The 26,522-nt window shown below is 26.4% G+C and overlaps 1 protein-coding gene across 1 annotated transcript in view; it reads right to left on the bottom strand.

Moving 5' to 3' along the window:
• Positions 1 to 23,334, bottom strand: part of LOC132943030 (frequenin-2) — a 163,761-nt gene extending 140,427 nt beyond the window's left edge. The window contains exons 1-2 of the mRNA XM_061011800.1: positions 23,181 to 23,334; positions 20,353 to 20,499 (exon numbers count right to left, since the gene is read on the bottom strand). Coding sequence (XP_060867783.1) covers positions 20,353 to 20,416 — 64 coding nt within the window. The 5' untranslated portion in view covers positions 20,417 to 20,499; positions 23,181 to 23,334. The remainder of the gene's footprint in view (positions 1 to 20,352; positions 20,500 to 23,180) is intronic.
• Between the last annotated feature and the right edge of the window lie 3,188 nt (positions 23,335 to 26,522).

The raw sequence follows: 26,522 nt of genomic DNA, 5'->3' as shown, positions 1-26,522 counted from the left end.
TTTTAAATTGTATATGAAAAATTAAAAAATTAAAACTGTTGATAAACTAACATTATGAAAATATAATTTTAATATAGATCATTGCGGACATGGAATAATAATGGTTACTCTTAATGTTGTACTATCATTGTAGTAGATTTGTTTGATATTTTTGATATATTATATATAGCTGAAACATCCGAAATTCAAAGATATCACGTCTTAAATTGATGCCTTAGACTATTATTTTATTTTTATTATTGAACTCGAGCCCAGCAACTATGGCATTAGCTATTGTAGGGATTATGGTACGGTAAGGTTGTTACGGTTGAAACGGTGGGCAAGCAACACGTGCATGTGTGGCACGATTTTTGCTATTATGAACCCGGGTGGTCACTCATCTGGGAACTATAGTGTCAGCGGACATTACTTACTATCAGTCACGTTGCGTGTCTGATTGCAGCTCCAAGCTACCAAACTATTATTATCTATGTAGTATTTTATACTCTTCTACTGTCCACAATGTCCATATATATATATATATATATATATATATATATATATATATATTATCGGCTCTCAAATATTATTCCTAGGGGACGGAATTATATTATGTAAATGCATAGGTATTTTTTATTATAATATGATATTTAAAGTATGCTAATAAATGTTTAAAATTTGAATTATTTTTTCCATTTTATTTTACATATTTCACTAATTTGTGAATATTTTGAAACATTTTTCTGAATTTCATTGTATTTATACGTATATTATTGTAATATTATTGTAAGCACTTAACAAAAATACTAGAAATTATTTGAAAATACATAATGATAAGAAACTTTAATTACGATTGGAAAAACTCAAAATATTATTCAAAATTAAATTTTATATCAGAGTATTATAATTATATAACGCATAAAATTACAACTTGAGAAAATACAAATATAAATAAAAAAATGCATACTGTTATCGATAAAAATCCTGGCTTAATGGTTTTTTAGATTTTAGAATTATAGTCTTCAGTGTCACGCGCTTTAACTTACTATGAACCAATTAAATCAGTTAATGTGTAGTCCGTAGTTTGTATGTATATTTGTATTTTAATTTCATATAAATTCATTCCAAAATAATAATGTATACATGATTAAAATAAAGTTCTACACTAATAAACAATGTATCTTATTAATAGTTAATAGTTATTATATTTATTACGAAATGTCAGTATATTTTAACTTTGGTTATACTCATTCATGTTTGGTTTGTATTATAAACGATCACCGACAAGGAACAATTCTATGCAAACAACATACTATATTTCAAACGAAAAATATTTATTATCTTACTTCATTATCTGCTAAGTTCTAACTAATAATCTAGTTAATAATTACAAATCAAGTAGAAACTTAACATTATTTTTCCGATGACTTATTAATAAATATCAAACGTTTAGACTTTAAAATAATACAGTCCATAGTGATTTCTTTATCTTTCCGAAACTTCTAAATTGTGTTTAACAAAGTTTTTAATAAAATGTTTATCACGAAAATATCAAATATAATAAATTTTAATTTATGTTGATACAAAATATCTACACTTTATCAAGCAACTACAGGGGAAGTATCTTTTTTTATCATTATATTATTTTCTATTACAATAAATTCGAAACGCCAATAAAAAAACGACATTTTATCTTTGTCAACAATTAAACATTACCAAAAAATAATGTCACCATAAAAACTATAACTAACATTAATTTTATCCAATTTATTAATTTAAAATTACTTGAAGTTATTGTAATACATTTTACTTATATTTAATAAACAGTATAAATATTAATAGAATCAATAACATCGCACAAATTACTTTAAATACTATACCGTCAATACCTTTTATTAATCCTTTATAGTATAAGACAATATTAATATAATTTTATTAGTAAAAGTATTTTAAGTATTTTAAAATATTAATTGATTTAGTTAACCGAAACCCAGTGTTATATTTTACCAAGTGAATTTATAGGTTTTTAACTCACTGGTTCTGGGATAACGTAAGAAATAAATAAATAACAAAATGCTTTGACGTTCTGATATCAATCACTCTGTGGTATTAAATTAAACTTGATGTAACTTTGAATATCAAACGAGATAAAATAAACTATGAATACATGTGAGAATTCAATAGTAAGTATGCCTTTAAATATATAGTATACCTGCATAATGTATTGTCACTTTCTGTATCTTAATAACTCATGAACTCTAAAACATTTCCTAATTACCTTGCTTGTCATTCGGAGGTTCATAACTTATTTTCACACTTTAGTGTGAAACAATGTTATCAGAGACAGAGCCACCATGAGAGGATGGAATTGAAAGTGCCTCTCCCTACCCATCAATACTTGAAAACTTTGCATTTGGCACTCTCCCACTCATAACTCAATATTATTATACTTCTAAAAATTATCGTTCAATGTTTGATGAAATATTACTTTACATTCGTCTGGTTTATTTGATAATTTATTTTATTGCTCTAACGCGATATTCCCTCAAATTGCATATTATTAAATAAATAATGATGGTAACAATATTATAGTGAATCAATTTTTTAGTATATAAACATGTTGTGATATAATGCAAATTTTCAGTAACCATATCACGCATTTTAAGTCATGTTTAGTTTAGTATTCATTAAAATATGCTGAAATTAATAACCAGTAAACATTTTGAAATTAAAAACGATTTGTTAATTTTATAATAAATAAGTGACGTACGTTGATTTTTAGGTTACGTAAAAAAAAAAATTGCACATTTCAAAAACAAAATTTTAATATTTGTGAAGTGTGAATTATTAAAAGGATACGAATAAACTGCCACCGTTTAAATAATTTTACAACATTAGATTATTTATAATTTTTAACTTTAATTTTTACCCATGCTATGATATTTTTTCCATAAATTTATCAATAATAAATTAAAAAACTTTACATTATAACATCACAATTTTCTATATAAAAAATTAATAAAAAATAAAATAAAATCAATGAATGTTGACGTGATGCATTTAAATGTTTTTAAAGTTTGTATCAGAACAAACATGAAAGAGTAAACAGCCTCAGAGAAATAATAATAGAATAAATAATATTTGTGTTTGGCAAGAATTATTTCAGATGGAGAATAAAATTGAAATAAAAAAAATCTACAGTTGGTTTTACGATGAAAACCTTTTATTATTGATTTAAAATGTCATTATTTTTATAATTTAAAATCTAAAACAATAATTTAGAAATCTAAAAATAAACCTAATTTTTTTACATAAAATATAATAAGATTGTCGACGTCAAGTAAAATGTATGAAGAGCTTCAAACAATGATTATAATTGGCCTATCAAACTCAATACACTGTCTTAATACTTAGTTAGATTTTAGTTTCGATTACATTTATCAAAATATGTGATCATGAATATGAAATATATTATATTTGTTAATATTTGCTACTTAAGACAGAATATCTCGGATACTCGAATACTTCATGCGCAATTAATTTAATATCTACAAGATAAAAAAAAATAGACCACATAATATTACTCATACAGACTTAGAGACAATTTGTCAAGATTTATTGTTTATTGTATAAGCCGATTATTAATTATATAGATAGAACTTTGCAATAGGTTTAATAATATAATATTATATATTATATATTATACAGGTATAAATAATCCTATAAGTAGCATGATATAATCTGCAATAATATTTTTAAATGTTTGAGTACAATTTATTTGCAACTTTGATATAATATTTTTGTTATCTAAAAAATAATTACATTTTATAATACCTATAATCTACAAACCTATACTATTTTTTTTCAAGTAATGGAAATCATTTTGAAATTGAATTTCCAATATTTGTTATTTTCAAATTAATGAATAAAAAATCTTTATTTTTATTATTGATACTGTGGCTAACTAATAAAAAAAAGTCATGAGACACCAACCTCCCATATATGTAGTTACAAGTCGTATACGTAATTGTATTCGAGTTACTGTTGTAAAGTTATTGTTTACTATTCCATAATGAAAAAAATACGTATATGAAAATGTATCGTTTTTAATTTCTCTCCCCCCTCCCCTCCCCATCCCCAAGTCAGAGGGTTTCTACACTGGTGGGCCTCCCTCCCAACAAAATTTATGTTGTTAAAAACTTTTCGTTTAAACATTGGATACCACAACTAGGCCTAATTTTCTTTAAGCAACTACGTCATAATATTGTTTGCATTTTTAACAATAGTATTATGATCAAACGGCGTTTTAGATAGGCAATTCGGCTACATTACTTTCGTGGATGCATAATATTATTCTTTTATCGTACCACATAAGAAACATAAATTTATTATGTTTGATAATCTAATATAAATGATATCTTTCTCGACTTTATTCAATTTTAGGGAACTGAACGTTAAGTAATTATAAGTAGTTTTTATTTTGTATAACTTTTTTAATTTGAATTATAATTTATAAATTGATAATATAAACCATTTTCTAGTGACCTTGGTTGTTGTAATAGTATTATGGTTACACTATTTTTGCAACCTTTATTTGTCTGGAAAGTCTTTTTTGTTTGAAAGACTCATCACTGGATACGTGATACACACTTCGCAGCATTGGCTTCACCACGTCGCTATAGCATAAAATAAAAACCGTACACCTGAAGTGAGGTACAATAAAACTTAAGTACGCAAGATCTATGATTTCATTAAATAACAACAATTTATAGACACATGATCATATAAAAAAACTTAATTATTTGAATTATAATTGCAGAAACGATGAAAAAAAAATTAGAACATGGATACCATGGGAATATTAGTATTATATAATTATATGAAAACAATTCCTCGATTAACGCATCAGTTGGTTAAGCAAAATATGTCCATAAAACAATCTTTTTAGAAAAAGGTATATAACGATGAACTGTATTAAATTTATATCACACTATGTACAAACATAACTCGAATGGTGAAGTCCACTATTTGCGAATAATAAAATAGTTATTACATGTTGACCTAGGGAGTAAGTGGTAATTATACAATACTCAATAAGAGAATATTAGCAACCTCTAGGATAGTAGTAAGAAGATAGCTCCGAACTTTAAGCTAAATAAAAAATAAATCGTATTAAAAACAAACAAATAAAACTGAAAGAATGCAACTATACAATTGGTACGTTTGAAAGAGGTTTGGTACCAAAAAAAAAAACAGATTATTAAAAAAAACTTCCAATTTTTTAGTTATTAACTTGATGAAAGTTCATATAATACTAAAATTAACGAATCAACAACCTAATGGACTAGGTAGCATTATTATTTATTTAAATATTCAAATACTAGTTTTGTTCAAAAGCTCAAAACAAAACAGGTTTACTATAAAAATTCTAGTGACAAGACAAGTATGTATTTTCTAAAATTTGACTAGGGCTAAGGATTCCAAATTGTTGATATTTTGTCTAGAAATATCGTAGATCAATGTGTTATATTATAATATAAATCTATAAGTAATTATTGTATTTAATGTTGCATATTTCTTCTGTTATATTGTTCTAGTTTTTAAACTATCTGGAATATTCTTCGGCCCATTTTATTCAATTGGATATATTTGTATTGCTTAAAATTGTCAATATTTTGCATAAAGCAATTTGCACAATGTATACTTGAGTATATTAAAAAAAATCAGGCATTCAATATTTCTATATATCAAGGTTAGCGTCAAATGAGGTTTGAAAATTGTCACTATAAAAAATATAATCATTTCACTGTTGCGAGATTATATGCAAGTCGATATGACAAAACCACTGATAACCCCGCGGCCCTCACCAAGTGTATTACGCGTAACTCGTGTACAAAATTAACCTAAGTGGCCAGTAATAATTTATCAAGTATTCATTCTCACTTGTGAAGTATTTTCGTTCCATGTAAGTGTAATATAATGTATATGAAAATATAAATCATTTCAAACTATTGAACCATTTTTTTTTTTTGTTGAACTCAGTGACTGAGCTATTTAGTATTTATTTATGTACCTACTTGATATAATATATCATGCATAATACTCATATAATCATACGTTATACGTATAAAATACATTTGTTATATTTTTTTTCTAAAACGTCATATTAAACGCTATGAACGTAGTAAATGTTTTCAATTTCTTTATGCGTAGCTGCAGTTATCAAACTGATCGGAAATTGAATATAGATGTGTTGTGAAATTCCCATTATTTTTCAAGAAAAATAGGTTTAAATATATGATCAAATATTTATATGGATGCAGTATTTTTCAATTTATAGAATAACATTTTACAAAATTTTCAGTGAATAAATATTCTTTAGTATTTTATAAATTTGTTTTTGAAAATGGAGTGGTTTGCTAACTATAGACAACACGGAAGGTCAATAGTTATAACTATTATAAAGACATGTTTTAGGATCAACGTTAACTTGAACTTGAAGTTTACCGGCCACTTTCATGTTCAACCCCAAGTAAAGTATATAAAGGTACCTACGGGTATTCATCAACAAATATCTCAGTACAAGTTTAAATTTGTGCATTGTAAAGCTTTTTGGTCAGTCTTAAGGGATCAAGTGTACTAGTATACTACTGAAGAACAAATGGCTTAACGAAGTAAGCCGTAGAAACAAAGAATCGTTTGGTCATTAAACAAAGCCGTTATGTAGTGAAACCATGCAACGTATTGATGAATACTTCATCACATGAAGAATACTTTCTAGTTTCTAATTTGTGATGTAGTTTCAAATTAGATAACAATAATAAAAATATTTAGATACTCCTAAAATACCATAAAATTCGCATTGTTACTGTCAGTTTAAATAAATATTTATAATAAATTCTTAATCTAATACATAATATAATATTATAATAATATTCTAAAAATAAGTAGGTACTTACTATACTTGCAGAATATTATATACTGCTCTTGGATAATTTATATTGTAAATCATCTAAAGAACAGGCAGAACAGCTACTATACATATATTAAATAGCTGGGTAATTCATAATTTTTGAACACCGTATTTATACATATATTTACAGGACGTTCCACTAAGATTAATTAATTTATAAAATGATGGAGTAATTGAATCCACTATACCTCTTTGAATTAATAAATCCTCGTGGGACACCACCGTCCCCGCATCTATATATTATAATATACTATAATACGAACACAAATTAGTACAAACAATATACCTATTAGTAGTAATAAAATACAATCACAATTTATATGAACCACTAACTGCAGCAGCCTTGGTGTACCTATTGAAAATATTGAGCGAATTACATCTATTTGTCGTACATACAACTGGCCAACGATAGAGGACCCATCTTTCCTCATTTGGTTTATTATTTATTAATATTATTACTATTATAAGCTTTGTTAATGTTACTATTATTATATTATTTCAATGTAGTTTTCCAACTATTTATTTTTTTATTATTGGTAATATTTACAAATTTGGTAAATTTTTGTTTGTATGTTAAGCTCTAACATATTTTGAATTGTGTTCATCAACCCATATATTATATTACATAAATAAATAAATTATTGCTGAAACCACTATACTGCAGGGTTGGTGAAATACATCTCACACTATATTAATATTATTTAATATAGTGCCAGTATATATATTATCCCAAGGTTATTGCTAGGTACCTATCTATTGTATTTTGTATTATTTTTAGAAAAAAACACTCTTATATAATATGATATAGTGCATCGTGTCAAGGAAAAAATCAAGTTTCTTTAAGGTAATAATAATAAATATACCTACGCAATATTTTAAATACTTTTAATCAAAATTGTATGCTGTATAGCACTAATAATAATATAATTTAAATCATTACATGGCACACCGTAGCGACATCGATTTTCAAATAATTAGAATTTTCCAAAAAGGTATTATACAAAGATTTGCATCGCGTATAATTGTATTTTAAATTATATTAAATTTTGTTATTATTAAATATAACTGAAATTTTCCAAATAAACATTTCACTGCTCTTTTTAAATTTAATATTATTAGATGCATAAAATTCACGAGTACAATAAATATTAATAAGTAATCAAACAAACCAGCCATAATAATAATAATAATAATAATAATAATAGGTTATAATAATAAATATTAAAAATATTCATAATGGAAATGGTATATTATGTGAGAGAAAAACCAATTGTATTATTTATTGTATAAATGCTATCAGTTGATTGTGAACGAAAACAATATTGGACGTATATCAACAAACTTCAGACTAAGTTGTTTGTATACAGTGCGCGGTATAGGTATAATATGACAACAGGTGGTCGGTGATGAATGTACATAATTCACGCTAGTAATAATTTAATTTCATAGCTTTATTGTTCATCGGCTCAATGATAAGTCACATGATAATATGTGACTCTGTTCAATGTATATAAAACCAAATTCTTCTCAAAAACACGAGTTTCAAATCGTTCAAGAAGCCGCTTTTTCGAGTGTGCTGTAAAGTCCCTAGTGATGCACTAACTGCACTAGTGATGCCCATTGTCTCCTAATATTATCCACGTTACTATCGAATCACACCTTAATCAACGACTGAAAATTATATCTAGTCATACATTCATAATTTATTTTTAAGAAATTAGTGTTTAAAAGCATGCGTGTTATCGCTGTTGGCCCAATTTCTGTGTCGAGATCACTGAAGAGTGTATAAACGATTTTAAAAAATAAACACCCATTATAATATATGATGGGATTTGCAATTACTTTATCAAATAGTTTATATTGACATGAAAGTTAAAACACTTTTCACTGCATAAAATTAACTATTGTGTTTATAATTATTTTAACGAAATTCTCCAAATCTCAATCCTGAATCAATCCTGGTTGTAGTAATTGTATTATAGACCATAAAATATGTTAATATTTAGTTTCTATGCTTAATATAATAGTAGGTACCTAAATAATACTACAAAACGCACATATAAAATTCATATAAACAGTTTCACTATGTTTTGTAAATTTAAAAATGTCAACTAAAATAACTTGGATTTGTAACAAGCATGCACATACTTAATACTTGTAATGCAACTTGCACGTTTTTAATCAATGATGACATTTTATTTTTGAAACAGTTATTATACTTGAGATAGTTATTTTATAATTTTTTATTTTGAAAAAGATAACTCTTGTTTATGTTATTAGTTTGCCATTTTTAAGTACAATGACTTGATTTAATATTATTTAGATACAATGCATAAAGAAATATTATTAAATGTCACAATATAAAACACTTTTATGTCAAGTCATATGAAATTCAAAATGTTATATAAGTTCCTCGTGTTGCATTTAAATATATTTTAAATTACTGCGAATAAGAGTATACGATATTAATAAATCATAAACTTTATTTTTCTGAAATTAGTTTTGGTCTTTTATAAAATGACAAATGTAAATAACTTGTATATCTAAACAATGCTTCTGTCGCCTTTTATCGTATGAAACATTTCGTATAGGTATGTCACACATTTAACTATCTAATTCTACACAGTGAATTGAAAATAAAGGCTTTTTAAAATATCAAGTATTTGAATATGAAATAGTAAAAATATATTATGATAAAACTCAAAATTATATTTTAAAAATGTTATACCAATTTCTAAAGGGCGTATTTATTTTTAGTTGTGTTATGAAATTATCTTTGTGCATTGGATCGAACAATATTTACGTCCATGTACCAATGCCCAATTCATGAAAAAAATAGTAATAAACTATGAACTTAAAATTATTTTCATTGTACTTTTGTACTGTATAATTCGACATCCGGTACGGTGTTGTCACCGTATTGATTTTTTTGTATCTTTACGTATGAAAAGTTTATTGAAATATATATAAAAATAGTAATACAAAAAAGTAATATCTATATTGTTTTCTATGGATTACAATCCATACGTGTTAAAATAAACAACTCCAATTCAATCATAGTGGTATCATCTCAAAAATGAATCTTCAAAATATAAATTGAATGTTGTAAATATTCACGTACATGTTTTGTTTTTGAAATAGACTGTCTTGTTTTATATACGCCTTCATATAAAAAGGTATTCATCAAAAGACACAGAAACTTTCATTTTCAATTTTTAAAACAACATAATATATAAAATATACATAGGTATTATATAAAGATACGATGGGTATGGGTTGCTGTGTAAAAGTTATTTTCACTTAACATTAATATATCTATTATTTCACTATTATGTGGTTCAAAGTTGAAATATACTTTTAAGTTTTGGAACTTTAATAGTATTACTTTATGTGACAAAATAAAAATGTCTTCTTTTCAAAAAATTGAGTAAATTAAACTGAAACTGAGTAAAATGTACGAAAAAAATTTATATTATCCGTAAAATAGTATAGAAAAAATGTTAACCATTGAAAAAGTCTAAACTATGATCTATAAAAAAATTATATGTTTTGCCGTAGTTAATTAGTTATAAGTATTTTAAATTATAACCAATTGATTACTCATAAGAATTTCAATTTGTATACATATATTAAAATTTTCGAAAAAATATTCTACTTCAGAATATGAAATTAAAAATGTATGTCGTTATTTAAAATATTTACTAAAAACTGTTTTTTTTTTTTTAATGATTACAATAAACATTAAATGTTTATTCAAAAGTATTATTATATGACTTTAATATTATTTAAGCAAATGTATTTACCAAAAATGCATACTTTTCCAAATAATCAATGTTGTCTGTTAAAAAAGAATTACTCTAATATTATTATGTTTACTTATTTTATATAAGCAAGTGTTATGTCTAATAAATGTTAAAGCAAATGATAGTTTTATATTTAAATAAATATAATAATAGAGTTCAACGCGAAGATGAGAACGTTTTCATAAAGTCTTTGATGAAAAATACATTTTTATAAAGTACTTTGATCTTTTAACGCACAGGCTAGGTAGTGATTTTTGGATTCTGAGCAAAGTAATGAATGTATTGATTTTACACTGTGTTTTTTTTATATCTGTATACGCAACGTATAGTGGAAAAATGTTTTGATCTTCAACTTTGGAGGTAGTTTCTAATGGAAAATTGGATCAAATTGGTACTTTTAAAAAGTCAAAATTCAAATTTCCTGCTATTTTTTAAAATAATCAGTCATAACAACAACAAATATCTATATAAATACAGGAATTTTACAAGACCAGTACATCGATTTCTTTTTTGAGTACATAAGTTACTTAAAATTATCAAGAAATATTTATATTATTATATACTCTTTATTTGAAAACGTTTTAGTATTATTCATGTTTTTTTTTTATATACATTTGAAGTTCAAATATTTACAAAATTCGTCAAAATCATGAAAATGTATAAATATTTTTTAGTTAAAAATGAATTAAATGTTGAATTCTTATACCTAAAGATTGAAAATTGTATACAAGGTTTCTCATAAGTTGATCATACTGCAAACTAACCACCCCCCCCCCCCCCCCTGTAAATATGCCCGAGTGCCTACAATAATAGATTACAAACAGTAAAATAAAAATATATAGAATAACAAATGGTCTTCGAGCAAAATATTTTGCTCGATTTTCATGTGTGATGATTTTTTGTTGAATTCAAACTTAACACATCCATTACACTAATACAGTGATTTACTCCTCAGTTACGAGGTACACTTAACACCTACTGTACAAGAAAGCGGTTGCCTACTTTCCCCCGTTTTTTTTTTCTATTTAAAGAAAATTAATAAATGGAGAAATCTGATTGAAAATATTTTAATCATAAAATGACCAATTTTAAAATATATTTAATACATACATTGTACGTTTATCTACATGACGTGCCATTTGAGATTTTTTATATGTATACAGCATACCTATTACAATTGTATGTTATATATTATAATAAACGATAAATTAACAAGCATGTTATTATTTGATTGTAAATACATAATAATATAATTATATTATAGTAAATAAGCTATAATAAGTAGAATAAATTGTAATTATAATTTGTTTTTGTATCTTCTTCTATAATGGAGCAAAAATTCAAAATTCTATAATAAAAAATACCCACATTTTTTTTAAACACGTAACTATTTTTACAAATAATTATGAAAATATTTATCTTATTTATACTTTACTTGTAACCATAGTGTTATTTAAAATGCAAACGAAATTTCAAATTTATCGCTGACATATATTAATAAAATTCAAACTTCTATGAACTGTTGTCGTTTTTAATCTCAACAAAATACGAGTCCAATACTCGTTATGTTAATATTGTTGTGAAAATATGTGCACTACCTGCCGATAACAAATTACATTATGTGATAAGTTGAAACATACAAACATACTTATTTTGTAGTCGAAAACGTTTTTATATTATAATGTTAACAAGTAGAATATTTACGCGTGTACGAGGATTTGTAATTGATTTCTAATAATTCAATGACACTGTGATATTTTATAAAATATTACAAACACGACAAATCCATAAAAATTATCAATAATAATTGCTAAACAACAGTAATATTTTAAACGTTTTCTGGTAAATGGCCGACTTGATATTCAAAATTATTACAATAAGGTTCATAATTTATTGTGCATAGATACGTTCAAACTATAAATCAATTTACGCTACAAAATAGTTATCACCAAATAGTTAACTCATCGTCCGTTGATGTTTCAAATGTTATGGTTTTGACATAATCATTGGTGATAAAAAAAAAACAAACATAGCTGATCGTGGGGAACAAATAACTTTCGCTGTCACTAACTTAAGTTATCGATCAAACTTTAAAACATTAGCTGGAGGATGATTTCGAACTTATTCATGAGGAGAATATAATCATATTATAATATAATACTAAGATATAGTATTTGCAAATACATTTTAAAGAACGTTAAATTTCGTATTATAACTGTGTAGGTACTAGGTTCCTATAATGTATTTTTAATATTTAGATTTTTTTTTTAAACTGTTCAATCTACACAGCAGATTTTTATTATGTCGAACGTCGATATATTGGATTTTTCGTAATATCGAACTATATTGAAATCCCATTGAAATAATTACCATAACAATAAATCTCGATATCTCAAACATTTATTCGTGTCTCTTGAGTATCGACACAACAAGAGTTTACTGTAATATGATTATTCCGACTTACAGTGAAAAATATAATTATCTGTTGGTTAACTAAAATTGTAAATTATCTTCTTTTGAAACTCTATATAGGTAATGATAATCTTTGTGAGTTCCAGTTTAAAATAAAAATCTTAAAAAAATTAATTTTTACTTGTAAATTTAAACATCCACAAATCCAATGCCTGTCACAACATAGGAAATATTATGTTCATGTTTTTGAATGTGAAACTACAAGTAAATCGATTTATTTGAATATTAATACAGAATAATAATTAAGTTTTAAAAATGTTCAAAATTCTATAATATTATCAGTTTTTTAAAAATATTTTGTACAGTATGTGTGATTTTTGCACGTCTGAATTAATTTAAAATATTCAATTTTTATTTTATCTGGAAAACTAGTTGTATGTAAACTTTATAACTAATTTGTGTAAGACCAACGTGATATAAAAATGATTTTAGTTGAACTAATCTTATTACTTAATCAAGTATAATATTTGTCTATTATGTACTTATCTTATTGCTTCCCAGACTTAAATGATGTGTACTAATTTACCAGGAGTGCCGATTTTCGATTAATATATCGATACTAGGGATGGGAAATTCCAAGGAACACGATTTGACGGGAATTCCTGGGAACGTGTGGGAATTTAATAATGTTTACGATAGGTACGTAAGGATAAACTATGGCTTGTTTCATTTTAATATTCTGATATTCAAGTTCTTTGCTAAATTTCCATTTAACACTTACACTGCCTAAACATAACAAAAAATAAAATTAGGTTTCAATTGGTTAATATATTTATGTGCCTGTACTGGTGGAATCGATGCTATATTGGTGGAGTCGATAGGTCCCATTAAAATTCTCTGATTTTTTATTACATTAAAAAAGCATACAAACAATTTAATAATTTTTTTAATTTAATACGATTTTTCATTTTTATAAAAAAACAGCCGTTTTTATTTCTTTAATATTTAATATATTCAAGATCTCACTGTTATATAAATATGTATTCCTAAAACAGTATTTGAAATATGTCCTAGATACCGCAGATAGGTTATATAAATTGTCAAATAATGCAATACGAATTTATAATAAAGAATAACAATATTTTTTAAACAAATCGAACTTCTGAAAAATATTCTCGGGATACCCTATACTATAGGTTAAGCTATAGAGACTTAGACCATAGCCCATATTATAGCTTTTAACTATCTAATAAACCAAAATAAATGTTTAGCTATATACTATGTATACTAATGAATATTTACATTTTCTGAATATTTTGTTGGCGTTCTTAGTTACAATAATAAATAATCAACACAACTTTTGTATGATTTTTTTTATATTTTCTCGTTTCTATCAGAATCTTAAGCTACTGAAAAGGTTTACAAAGGTAGTAAATCCCTCTTTTTTTCTGATAAACATATTATTATGAACTTTAAGTCTGTATGACTGTAACTAATAATGGAACTATCCTTTACTATTATAGAAGAATCTTATAATACATTTTAAAATTACTAAAATATATGCGATAATATTATAGTTAAACTAATTTAAAATATACATAAATCAAAACGTGACTGTCTATAATAACAAAAATAATAATTGAAAAAAAATTGTCGGGTTTTTTCGTATTTTCAGAATATTCCTTCCCGGGATCGTTCACTGTAATTTTCAAGAGTGCCAAACCTAATTAATACATCGAAACATCACCTTTTTTAAATTCTGTCGTTACATTTTAACTAGCTTTTAATTTTTTTTTTTTAATTTCCAATTTAAATAAACGTGGTGTAGTTACCTACTTTTTTTTAAAAATTAAATTTTACCGAACATTAGAAAGAAAAGATAAAGTATTTCATAAATTAGATTATACATTTAAAAAAAACATTACTTATAATTAACGTATATTAATAAGAATTATTGCGAATTGCAATTCTTTATCCCTGTAATGTAATTAAAGTGGATATCCTTGAGCAAGTTTGAATAACAAATATATTCATAAGTTTATACATGACCAATAAGTGCGTACAAAATCTGAAATAAAATATTTAGTAATATATTATTTTTGAATTTATGGTATTGTCAATTATTTAATGGAAGATTCTGAAATATACCTCATCATATATAATTAGTATAAAATATAAATTGTAAAAAGTAATTAATATAAATGGTAGATATATTATTTTAATATCAGCTGAATAATTTTCTGTACTCCATGACCCAAAAGACTTCTTTCAAGAAAATATTTATTTTAAAATTATTATTTTAATTGATAAGTGCTACTTTTGACGATTTTATTTTAAAAATTCACTCAATTTCTTTAATATATTTTTGAATAGTACATTTCTTTTAAATTTGTAATAACCAAAAAATAATAAATAAATTGCTCCATCGTGTACATTATAACGCAATACATATCATTATGTCTTAATACATTTAATAAAAAAATCTCTGAAGACAAGAAACACATTTGATAACAAATATAAATCATGTAAAGACAAATTATACCAATTATATTATTATATTATTCAACACTGTAAAATGAATTGCTTTAAACAATAAGCATCTGAACTCGACGAAATTTCACACTATAAACATAACAAATACCATAAATAACAGTTTGTGCTTATAATATGATATGTATATAAAACATGAAACATAATTTCGTAATTGGATTTGTTAAAACAGAAGTTTTCATCTCTATGAAGTCATTGAAAAGTTTAAATTAGTGGAAGTCTAATTCATATTTTAAGAAGAAAAAAGTTTTTCGTCCAATGTCAGTTATATCTATAAACTTTAAGGAAGTTCTAAAATCATTTTATGTTTATGGTGAAAAAAACTTTTTTTAAATGTTAACGGCTACTTAGTTCATTTTGCATAAATTATAGACTAGTCTACACAATTTATTAAATTTATAGTAATATAATTACATAATAATATTACATATTATAGTAATAACAAAATTAACAAAAAGTATAGAAAATTAGATATATAATAAATAATTACATGACGATAAGTAAGTATCTAGCATTTCTTAAGACAGAATGATATAAAACACTTGAAAAATCATAAATTAATTCCAATTCAGTAGTAAAATATTATCATATAATTAAATTGTTAATTTTTTATTATACAAACATTTTATCTAATAGTCGTCATGATATTAAGTTCAGCAGTTACATAATATTGTAAATAATAAGAATTATCATAATAATGAAGAGTTAAGACTAAAAACAGTGAATAACTGAGAAACCCATATAAAACTCATAACAGTACAGATGATATTATTGTACACATCCGTTGTAATCTATATACATTATATTAGAGTAAAAAAAAAAACTGATGAAACATGTAATAAATTAACTGCGTAAAAAGACATTTTCACTCAATAGATATGCTTACTTTTTTCACATAATTATAAATTTAAACTAATATAATGACTAAAACAAAAGTTACAACAGAAGTTGGTCCATATCATATCTGTTTATCGTTTATGTTAAAACCAGTAGGTACCTATATTATAATGTACTTGTATTATATTTTTACTTACGTTCATCTCGTTCATTTCGATCGCGCCGTGGCGCTAGTTAGACAGATACGCGTTTTCGAATTAAAGTCGAATTTCTACGCGCTTATACCATTAAACATTAATAGCCGCTGTTATAAATTATAATAGCGTTACAACTTACGTGTAAAATAACGATATGTATAATTATCGTATACCTTGATAAAGGTTCGTATGATATATCGAATGTTATAACATTAGAAACGAAATTCCTTTGCGGGTCCCCACGTGCGTATCCCCGAAATCGTCCGGCCCGCGGTATATAGGTCAGCGCCGTGTATTTTATAACGAGCGTTGATAAATTATTATGATTCGCATGTACTGACAATTAATGGATGAAACGGCTGAAGCACACGCGCACGCTATCCACGACTGCCGCCGCTATTGGTATAAGGGTATAATATTTTATATCGCCTAGCCGTCATGGTCGGTCTTCTTGTCCGGCGCATTGTTGTTCCACAAAAGGATTTTTCTTCGGCAGACTTGTCTACTATGATAACGTCATGGTTAGCTAAGGTATACTAACATGACCCGCTTGTTGTCGGTAGTTCGCGCGACAATCGGTAAACGTTTACCGGCCATCGTATTCGCGCCAAATTCCTTTATTGTCTCGCGCTCTTCTAACGATCAGACGATATATTATTATTATTATTATAATATCCACACCAATGCAAACGTAGGTATTAATGTATCGTTAATAATTATTGGGCGTTCCGTTGACAACACTATATAACATTCTTTTCCAACGTGGCAACATTTTGTTTTACGTATAATCTCGACTAATTATTATCGCCTGGTGGTCAATCATAGACGATAATATACACTAGGTAGTTTTCTTGACCGATTTTCATTTGAAGAGAAAAATATTGCACACGAATGTTTTTTACATTGCTTAAATGTTTACTTTTTCTTTTTACAAAATCCCCCCATATTTTTAATTACTTATTGTCAATCGAAAAATTCTTTCTGAAAAGGTCGTTATAAAACATTGTGCAAATAGTATGTAAAAGTACCTGTATTGTGTATTTATAAGTATTCAAAGTTTATATGAATGGAACGGTGAAGCTACAATATTGGGAACTCGAGGGTATTCTCGGTCACTCCTCTCCTTTTATCTGAACTTTAAATGCTTAGATTGACAATTGTTAGACGTTCGTACGATGCATTTCAGACTTATCAGAGGTTAAGGGGGAAAATTAACAATAACAATAGTAAATATAAGGTTTATAAAACTAACATAATATACTAATCGTATTTTAATTTTGAACTCGCGTATAGCCACCTATATATTTTGCTTTCATAATATGTAAGTTCAATGATATACCTACGTCCTACACTCAATATATTATAATGTTTCATACAATATAGAATCAGCTGAAGAAACAAAAATACAATTTAAATTTAAATTAAATATCACATTGATATTTATAAATTTATTGTTCACACTTATAATAATATTATATAAGTGCCATTATTGTCAAAAAAAAATGTTACAATATTTTTAATATAATTACCACCTTTTTGAAATCTGATACCTAGATGAATATCTCATTATGGTTTTTCAATTAAATATTTTAAGGTTGATATTATTTCATAGATCAAAGTTGGAAACAAAATTGTACTTATAAAGAGCATACCTAATACCTATGTAACCCAATTATTGTTTTACTAAACGGAATCTGTAAAGAATAATCAAAATCGAAAATATAAAATCACCTCATCGTTCGATAAAACAATAAAAGTTTTCATCATTGGGTTATCTGAGCAAAATTCAATCGGGGTTAGAAAAAAGTATAAATTGATTTAACTTGCTCATGTCGTCAAGACGGTGACGAAAATTTATTATACGGAAACCTCTTCACGGATCTTGGTGACAAAACTGAACTCTCGTGGGACAGTTGCAAATACGAAATCAAATTCAACACCAGCCTAATAATATTATTACGCACATACGCACGCATAGATACACACAAACACACCCACACACATGATTTTTTTTTGCCAATAATCTACCCAAATTAAGGGATCTTATTTCACATTTACACGCTTATAATACTCTGATACACGAAAATATAAAATATATGAAAATAATGTTATCATATTGGTGTATTTTTATATTAAATAATTCACATATCGGTAATAATTTATAATTATTAAAACAGTTTAAGTTTCGTAAAATATTTATGCATTTTGATCTCACTGTACAATGCAAGCCATTTTTTTTAACTATTAATAATTACCATATTTATAAATTATAATTGTGTACAATTAATGTCATTCTGAGGTACAAAAACTAATATTATATACCAAACCATGTTCTGCCGAACACCTGCCCAATATTCTTAATGTTTTTCCTAGATTTACCTTACCATACGGGTTTAAATCAAATCGTCATTGACATTTCTCGAAATTGAATAGTGAAAAACCATGGATTTTAGAAATATATAAACCGTAAAGAAATGCCTTTTTTTAAACGGATGCAGGTCCTTGTTGAGTAGTAGGTAGTTGTTGTAAAATTTAATACATATTTTATGGGCAAACAAATCTTAAATCTCTGTGGGATTTAATTCATGGTTAAATATTTATATTGTAGATCCAGAAAAGATGATGAATATTAAACTCTTCTACAGTGATAGTTCTAGTTGAATTTCAGTCCAAGTAGGTAGTTGGATAAACGGGGTTATTAAAAGCAGCGATGTTATTGACTATAATTTATATAAGTATTGTTTTATTAGGACCAGTCTATTATTTTAAGATAATTAGACCCATAAATATGTATTGGTTGAATAATTAATATAAAACGAAAACTATGGCAATATTATGGAAATACATAAATAATTATATAATTTGTTAATTAGTCCTTTATAGAACCCTCTCATAATTCTACCTATCACAATGTTACATGTTCATGGTTTGTTGTTTTATAAGATACACGTTTTTTTTTTACAGAATTGTATCAAAATTTGAACTGAAAATGCTTATAAAAAAAATTGTGCCTATAAATCTTTAATTTTTTTGAATGGCTATAGTAATAATACTTATAAGAAACCATGTATTACATTTTCAAGCTTATTGTTATAGCAAAAATATTTCCATTTATAAAAAAAATTGAAAATGTCAAATGTGTATGAATATTTTGAAAATTATAGTTAATATTATAAACTCGGTAAAACTAATTAATTAGCATATTTTACTTTAGCTACCGGTATGACGTATACATACAATTTTAACTTTTTTTTTATTACTTCAAAAAAAAAAGTTTATTTACAATCTGTATTTATAATTTATACAGTAGGTAATACAATTAGCAAATGTGATAAATTGAAACAAATATAAATAAAAGGACAGGAGAGGGGAAGACGCCCATTGGCGGCACCCCGGGAGATTTTAACTTATACACATTATTTTTAATATTAAGTTGTTACAATGGATTCTTTAACTAATTAAGTTATTAGATAATAATTAGAAAATTAACTAGCAATAGTTACATTGAAATATTAATTTTCATAACTTAGCTTTAACTAGTTAATTTTCACATTTGAGTCTAAAATTGTATTACAACATTTAATATTTTGAAATAACTTACAATACGTGTCTTCTATTAATTTGTCGATTGTATCTTGCTTCAGTTTTGAGTTCCTTTTGCCCATGCTTTCTTTTTCTTATCTGTGTATATCTGAGCAAGAACAGCTTTCTTGCATCTGACGTTACTGGATTATTGTCTTATTAGGTACTGAAAAAAATTATAAATTTTATTATTTGTCCATCTTACTTTTCTGAGTTAGTGAAGAAACTTGTATACAGTGTATCACAGTAACGATTCACTTAGCGTGACAAGTAGTCAGTATAGTGATGGAAATGTTGGCTAAGGAATTCGTCTATTGTTCATTAAATTAACATTCTAAAGATTAAAATTTAAAAATTGTATCTATAAATTATGTTTTTTGTAATTAATAAAATATATAAATCAAATATATTTAAGATGCTAAATCACTAATCAGTATCTATCAGTTTTGAAAACCTTCCATCAGTACTCAGTAGTATTATTCTAATCAATAATTAATATTAAAGTTATCAAAAATTACTTACTAACAGTCAACTATACATTTTTATTAATCTCAACATTTGATAACAATTATTAATTTTAAAGAATATTCAGGAAATCTATTTCACTCGCTAATAACTATTTCACAGAGATTACATTTTAAGTTTAGGAATTTGATAGCTTAAAATAACAAAGATATTTGATTCCTATGTTTTGTATTTTAAATTTTTTAAATAGGTTTAAAATAGAATATTGAATTTTATTTTGATATAACAGTTCCTATATTTTATTAATACCATAATATTAAATTATAATACACAGATATACTTATTTCTTTCTCAATTTTTTTTAGAAAATTAATTAAAAATTAATTTGATTTACTTAGGTAAGTATGTCAATTTAATAACTAGAAAAGCTATACATAAATTATGCCTACATTTTATTTTTTAAGTATAAGTATTCATTTGTAACTCGCTATCTTCGCCACAATCCAGGATTGGCAAAGACCCGGGCTTTATAGAAAAAACCCAACCAAAAACCCGGTGGGTTTATTGTAAAATATTAATGGAAGGTTTAAAAAAAAAACCCAAAAAAACCTAAAAACCCGATGGAATTTAATGTAAAAGTCATAATGGGTGGTTTTATGGGGTTTTTTTTTCTGAAAAAGCCCATCCGAAAAAAAACGTAATTTTTTTCTATGTATTAGCTGCACTGTTTTTTGATTTTTCCCTCGTCGCGTTATCTCTATACTGGCCCCACCATAACTATATGATAATAATATAAGATATTGACATTCTGAACTTTTCCCAATTGTTAATTGTTAATTTTTATTGACGTTAGTGGCATTATTAAGTTTTTTGTTTTGTTGTTAGTTGTTAATTTTTGTTTGGATTATTCATTAAGTATTTACATTTTACAGAAAAGTTACCTATTTAATATTTTAATATCTTATTAAAAATAAAAGACTTAACATTTCTATTTTCTATTGACCGTTGGTGTGTAATTTTTTCTATTTTATAATTTTAATTGTACCTACCTAATTAAAAAATAATTATTACGTTTTTTTTTCAAATCAATTTAATATTTTAATTGGAAAAATAAATTGTACCTATAAGGTAAATTTTTCTGAAAATTAACACAAGTTAAAGAAAAAATAAGAATGAATTTCTATTTTAACCAGAAAAGCAGCCCGGGGTTTTTTATGTGTTTTTCAAAATATCAAGTGGATTTAACCCAGAAAAGCAGCCCGGGTTTTTCGGGGTGGACTTTTTCGTTCCAACCCTGCCACAAGCACAGCTTACAGAAGATAGATAGGTAATTCAAATGTATAATGTATAATTCTATATTTGTTTTTTTAAGCAAAAAAATAAATAAATAAATAAATATTTAGTAAACATACAATATTATATTACATGTCACGTAAAAATCTAAAAAAATTTATTCATTTTTATTTAAATTGTTGAATAATGTTCTACACAAGCAGTATATTATCGTAGGTACCTGAACTATGATAATAAGCGTTATATAAATATTAAATTTAACATTAGAGCTTCATTTTAATAATTTAAAGCTAAACTTATAAATATATTGCAGTTGACATAACAACATAATAATATATACATCTTTTATTTGAGTGTTATAAATTATAATTAACCATGAAATATTGAGTAAGTTGTATAATACATTAATACAACATAATAATATATACATCTTTTATTTGAGTGTTATAAATTATAATTAACCATGAAATATTGAATAACTTGTAAACTTGTACAATATTATAGTGGCTATTTAGCATGGTTTACTTAGTCCTTTTATTTGTAATTTTCTCGACACTAAGAATAATTTTAAAAAATATGATTCAATATGTATGTCAATGTGATACTTACAATCGTTTATTAATCGTACAAAGTTGTCTCGTATAATATACCATTTATTAATTTCCGTATAAAAATTTGAATTTCAAAAATAAAAACAAGTTTGTTTATTAAAATTTATTAAAACCATAACGTTCCTTACTTATAAGCTTGTATTTGTGTTTGAGTGTTTAGTTGTTTTCACGTTAGTAATAATATGTTAAATATTTAATCAACCGGTATGAACGTGTGTGACGTATATATAATATTTATGAGATGTTACACTACATATTATTATGAATTAGTCAGTAAGCATGTTTACTATATATACGCGGCGAGTATATACTACCTGTGTGCCCGTGTACAAGCAAATCATCAACCCGCTAATTCTAAATCATTTCGCCAATGTAATGACTGAGTAACGTTACATCCACGGTTACAGTGTAACATTGTAATGATATCGCGCTGTAATTATTATAGATAACGAAATGCCGGTGGAAAGACATGAATTACCTTCCGTTGAAAATCGAACGCCTGCCTCGATCGCCAGACTACTACTATCCGTTAATGTACCGCGGGATGTGGGGGACGTCGCGAGTACCGAACACGATATAATATTATGGCGCTGGGGGCGGGCGGGCGGGGGGTGGGGATGGAGACTTTTGGAGACGAAAACGATTTTCGAAAACGAACGGACTCGCGTGAACGGCGAACGGCGACGCAAGGCGCAACAATGCGTGACTGTCGCGCGGTCGTCGCCCGCCGGTCGGAAGCGAGCGAACCGATGGACTTTGGCTGCTAGGCGCGCCCCTACACGCCGCCGCCCGCGACGTCGGCGGTTTAATCGCCGTCACGCGTACCCCGCGTAACGCGTACACGTGCGCGAGCTCGCACTTTTTGGGCCCGAGGCACGATGATGTTGTTATGTACACGCAGGCCGAGGTATGCGTTGCGGCACCGGTTTACGGGTACTGTCGTTGTTATCGTGCGTGAAAAAAAAAAAGAGAAAACCACGAACGATACACGGCATTGTTTCAAAAGGCGCCTTGCACTTGCAAAAGTCGCTGAGCGTGCGCGTCGTCCACGCCGATACCACGAAATCGAAACCAAACGACGTGTGTTTTTCTCGAAACTATGTTTAGACTGTCCCGCCGCGAGTAAATAACAATATTATATTATATATAGTTCCCGTCGAAAACATTTTGTTTGCGTTTCGTTCCGTTTTGTATTCGTTCGCGGTTCTGCTGCCGTTTTTAAATCATTTGTGTACAATATAATTCGCGGGATACTCGGGGGGGGTCGTTTCCAAACGATAGAAATAATATTATTATTGCCCGCAACTGCTGTAGGTGGGGGGGGTACCTATATGGAAATAATGACATTAATAATAATTGTGGCTCGGGAGTTATAGGAGCTAAAAAAGGAAAAATATACCTGTAAATGTGCACGAAAAAATTGTAAAATATGCACGTAACTTTGTCAAATATGCAAAAAAAATTAATAAATATTTGTAAAAATTCCGAAAAAAAACATTTGTTGTTGTTTTTAATTTGCACTAAAACAAATACTAAATATGGGAAAATAAAATTATAATATTTAAGATATGGCGGAAAACTGTTTGCCATGTTGATATTTTATTCAACTGAAAAAATAGCTTAAAAAATATTCGAAAAGATACTATATAGATAGGTACATCGGTATATTAGTGTGATAGTGATTCAAATTTGCGCATCGCACCGTTGTCGTTAAATATAAATACCTATATTAAATAATATTGAGTTGCATAGCTTAGGAAAGAAAAAGAACAACTTGTATCAAGATAATATTAAATAGGTATGCATAATATGCGTATGAAAATTATTAAGAAGTACTTATGCACTTTTCCCTTAAAATTGACGAAATATGCAATATATGCATTTTCGATTTTCGATTTTTAAAGTAACCATCCGAGCTATACGGATTTCTAGCGTGGTCTACTCCTCTGCTATAAATCTAGATCATATCGAATAACAACTCCTACAAGGCTACAACTTCCGAGCCCTAAATATAACTAACTTCAAAATATTATTATATATATCTCATATTATTGAAATGCAACTTCCAGTAGCGTACACAGGATTTTAGTTGGGTTAGGGTTTTACCTGAGAAAATAATTTACATTATTAACGGTTTTTATAAAACAAATTATAGTTAGTCTCAAATTTAGTTTACGCATTTACAATGTTTAATCTGGTCATCTATAGAGCCGTAATTCGGGCCGTAATAAACATGATAATAATCGATGGACGATGATACACCATCGATTATGGCAGACGTTTAGCAATGTTCTAAATCAGCCAAAAAAAAACTATGATTTTCGACGTATTTGTCATATTCAACAATTTATTGTTTATCTATTAAAAATGACCAAAAATTGATCTATATCAGTGTGTATCAAAATGGTGGTAAATAAAATTTTTTTGTAGAAAAAAAGAAATTATAAGGGGGGTTAGAACCCTAAAACCCTACCCCTGCGTACGCCACTGGCAACTTCAAATAACGAGAATTAACTTCATCTATTTAAACGATATAATTATGTCACTAAACATTTATATAATATGTATATTATTATGTGCTATATTAAAAAAAAAGTAATACATCTATTTTTGAATATGTTTAGATAATAATATTTCCCGTCTATTTTCTCAAAACAAAATATATTGTATATGCACTTGATATTATAGTACAAGTACAATATTTGGAAAAGTATATATATTTACATTTTTAAAAATGTACTTTTTGGAAAATCCAAGATACATTTATATACAGTTCTAACATTTACACAAGCTGAAAAATGAACCATGAATTTCAAGGGGTCCTTGCTTTTCCATCATATTTAATTGAACTTAAAATAGAAATATATTATTTGTTTAATATCTGAATATCTGATACATCAACATTTATACTAAATTATTCCGATTAAAGTCGTGCTATTAAAAATATAGATTGATATTAAGAAATTAAAAGCTGTTTGTGTCTATACTAACAAACATAAAAGTTAACCAAGGTGTATATAATAATTACACACAAAATAAGGATAATATACAATTTTAGAATTACATGAATTTTAAATGTTCTGAAAATGTCTAAAATGTTAATAGTTTTCAAAATAATAAGTGTTCATAGTTAATAGACCTCCTCTCTTTATAGGTACCTTGGTGGCTAGATACATAATAAAGTTTTCAGAAAAGTATCTAAACTATTTTCGAAATAACTAATATCTTTGCACCTAAAATGAAATCCATATTATAATCTCATACCACGAATGTACAAGTAGACTTGCATGCTACATAAAATTAAAAATAAGTACTTACATATTATTATATTATACAAACTCGAATTTTTTTTTGGGAGAATTATTTTTCATACATAGATAATATGGAAAGAAACACGACAAATAATTAATAAACAGTACATTTTTCTGTTATAAAATTGCGTTTAAATTATTTTTTACTACATATTATTATAGTAGGTGCTGTAAATTCAATCCAACCTCTAAAAATAATTGCGTCTTATATAAAAGTGTTAAAAAAATATAGACAAATTTGTTTCATTACTCTTATGAATACAAATTAGCACATTGTTTGCAATATTTACACTATTCGTAACCATTTTAGAAATAATTTTATAATTTAAAATTTGAAAAAGAAATTAATATACATAACTATTTACTATATAAATAAAAACTATAATTTTTTTGTACAATTTGTACTCGTCAAATTCTTAATAATTAATTACATACAATCGCTTATTATGTAATACAGTAATTTATAATGAGTGTCATAAAGATTATTTCCAGTAGGTTAGGTTAGGTTA

The sequence above is a fragment of the Metopolophium dirhodum genome, chromosome 4, assembly GCF_019925205.1.
Source record: "Metopolophium dirhodum isolate CAU chromosome 4, ASM1992520v1, whole genome shotgun sequence".
NCBI lineage: Eukaryota > Metazoa > Arthropoda > Insecta > Hemiptera > Aphididae > Metopolophium > Metopolophium dirhodum.
The sequence above is the reverse complement of the archived record's forward strand: the minus strand, read 5'-3'. Positions and strand labels throughout refer to the sequence as shown.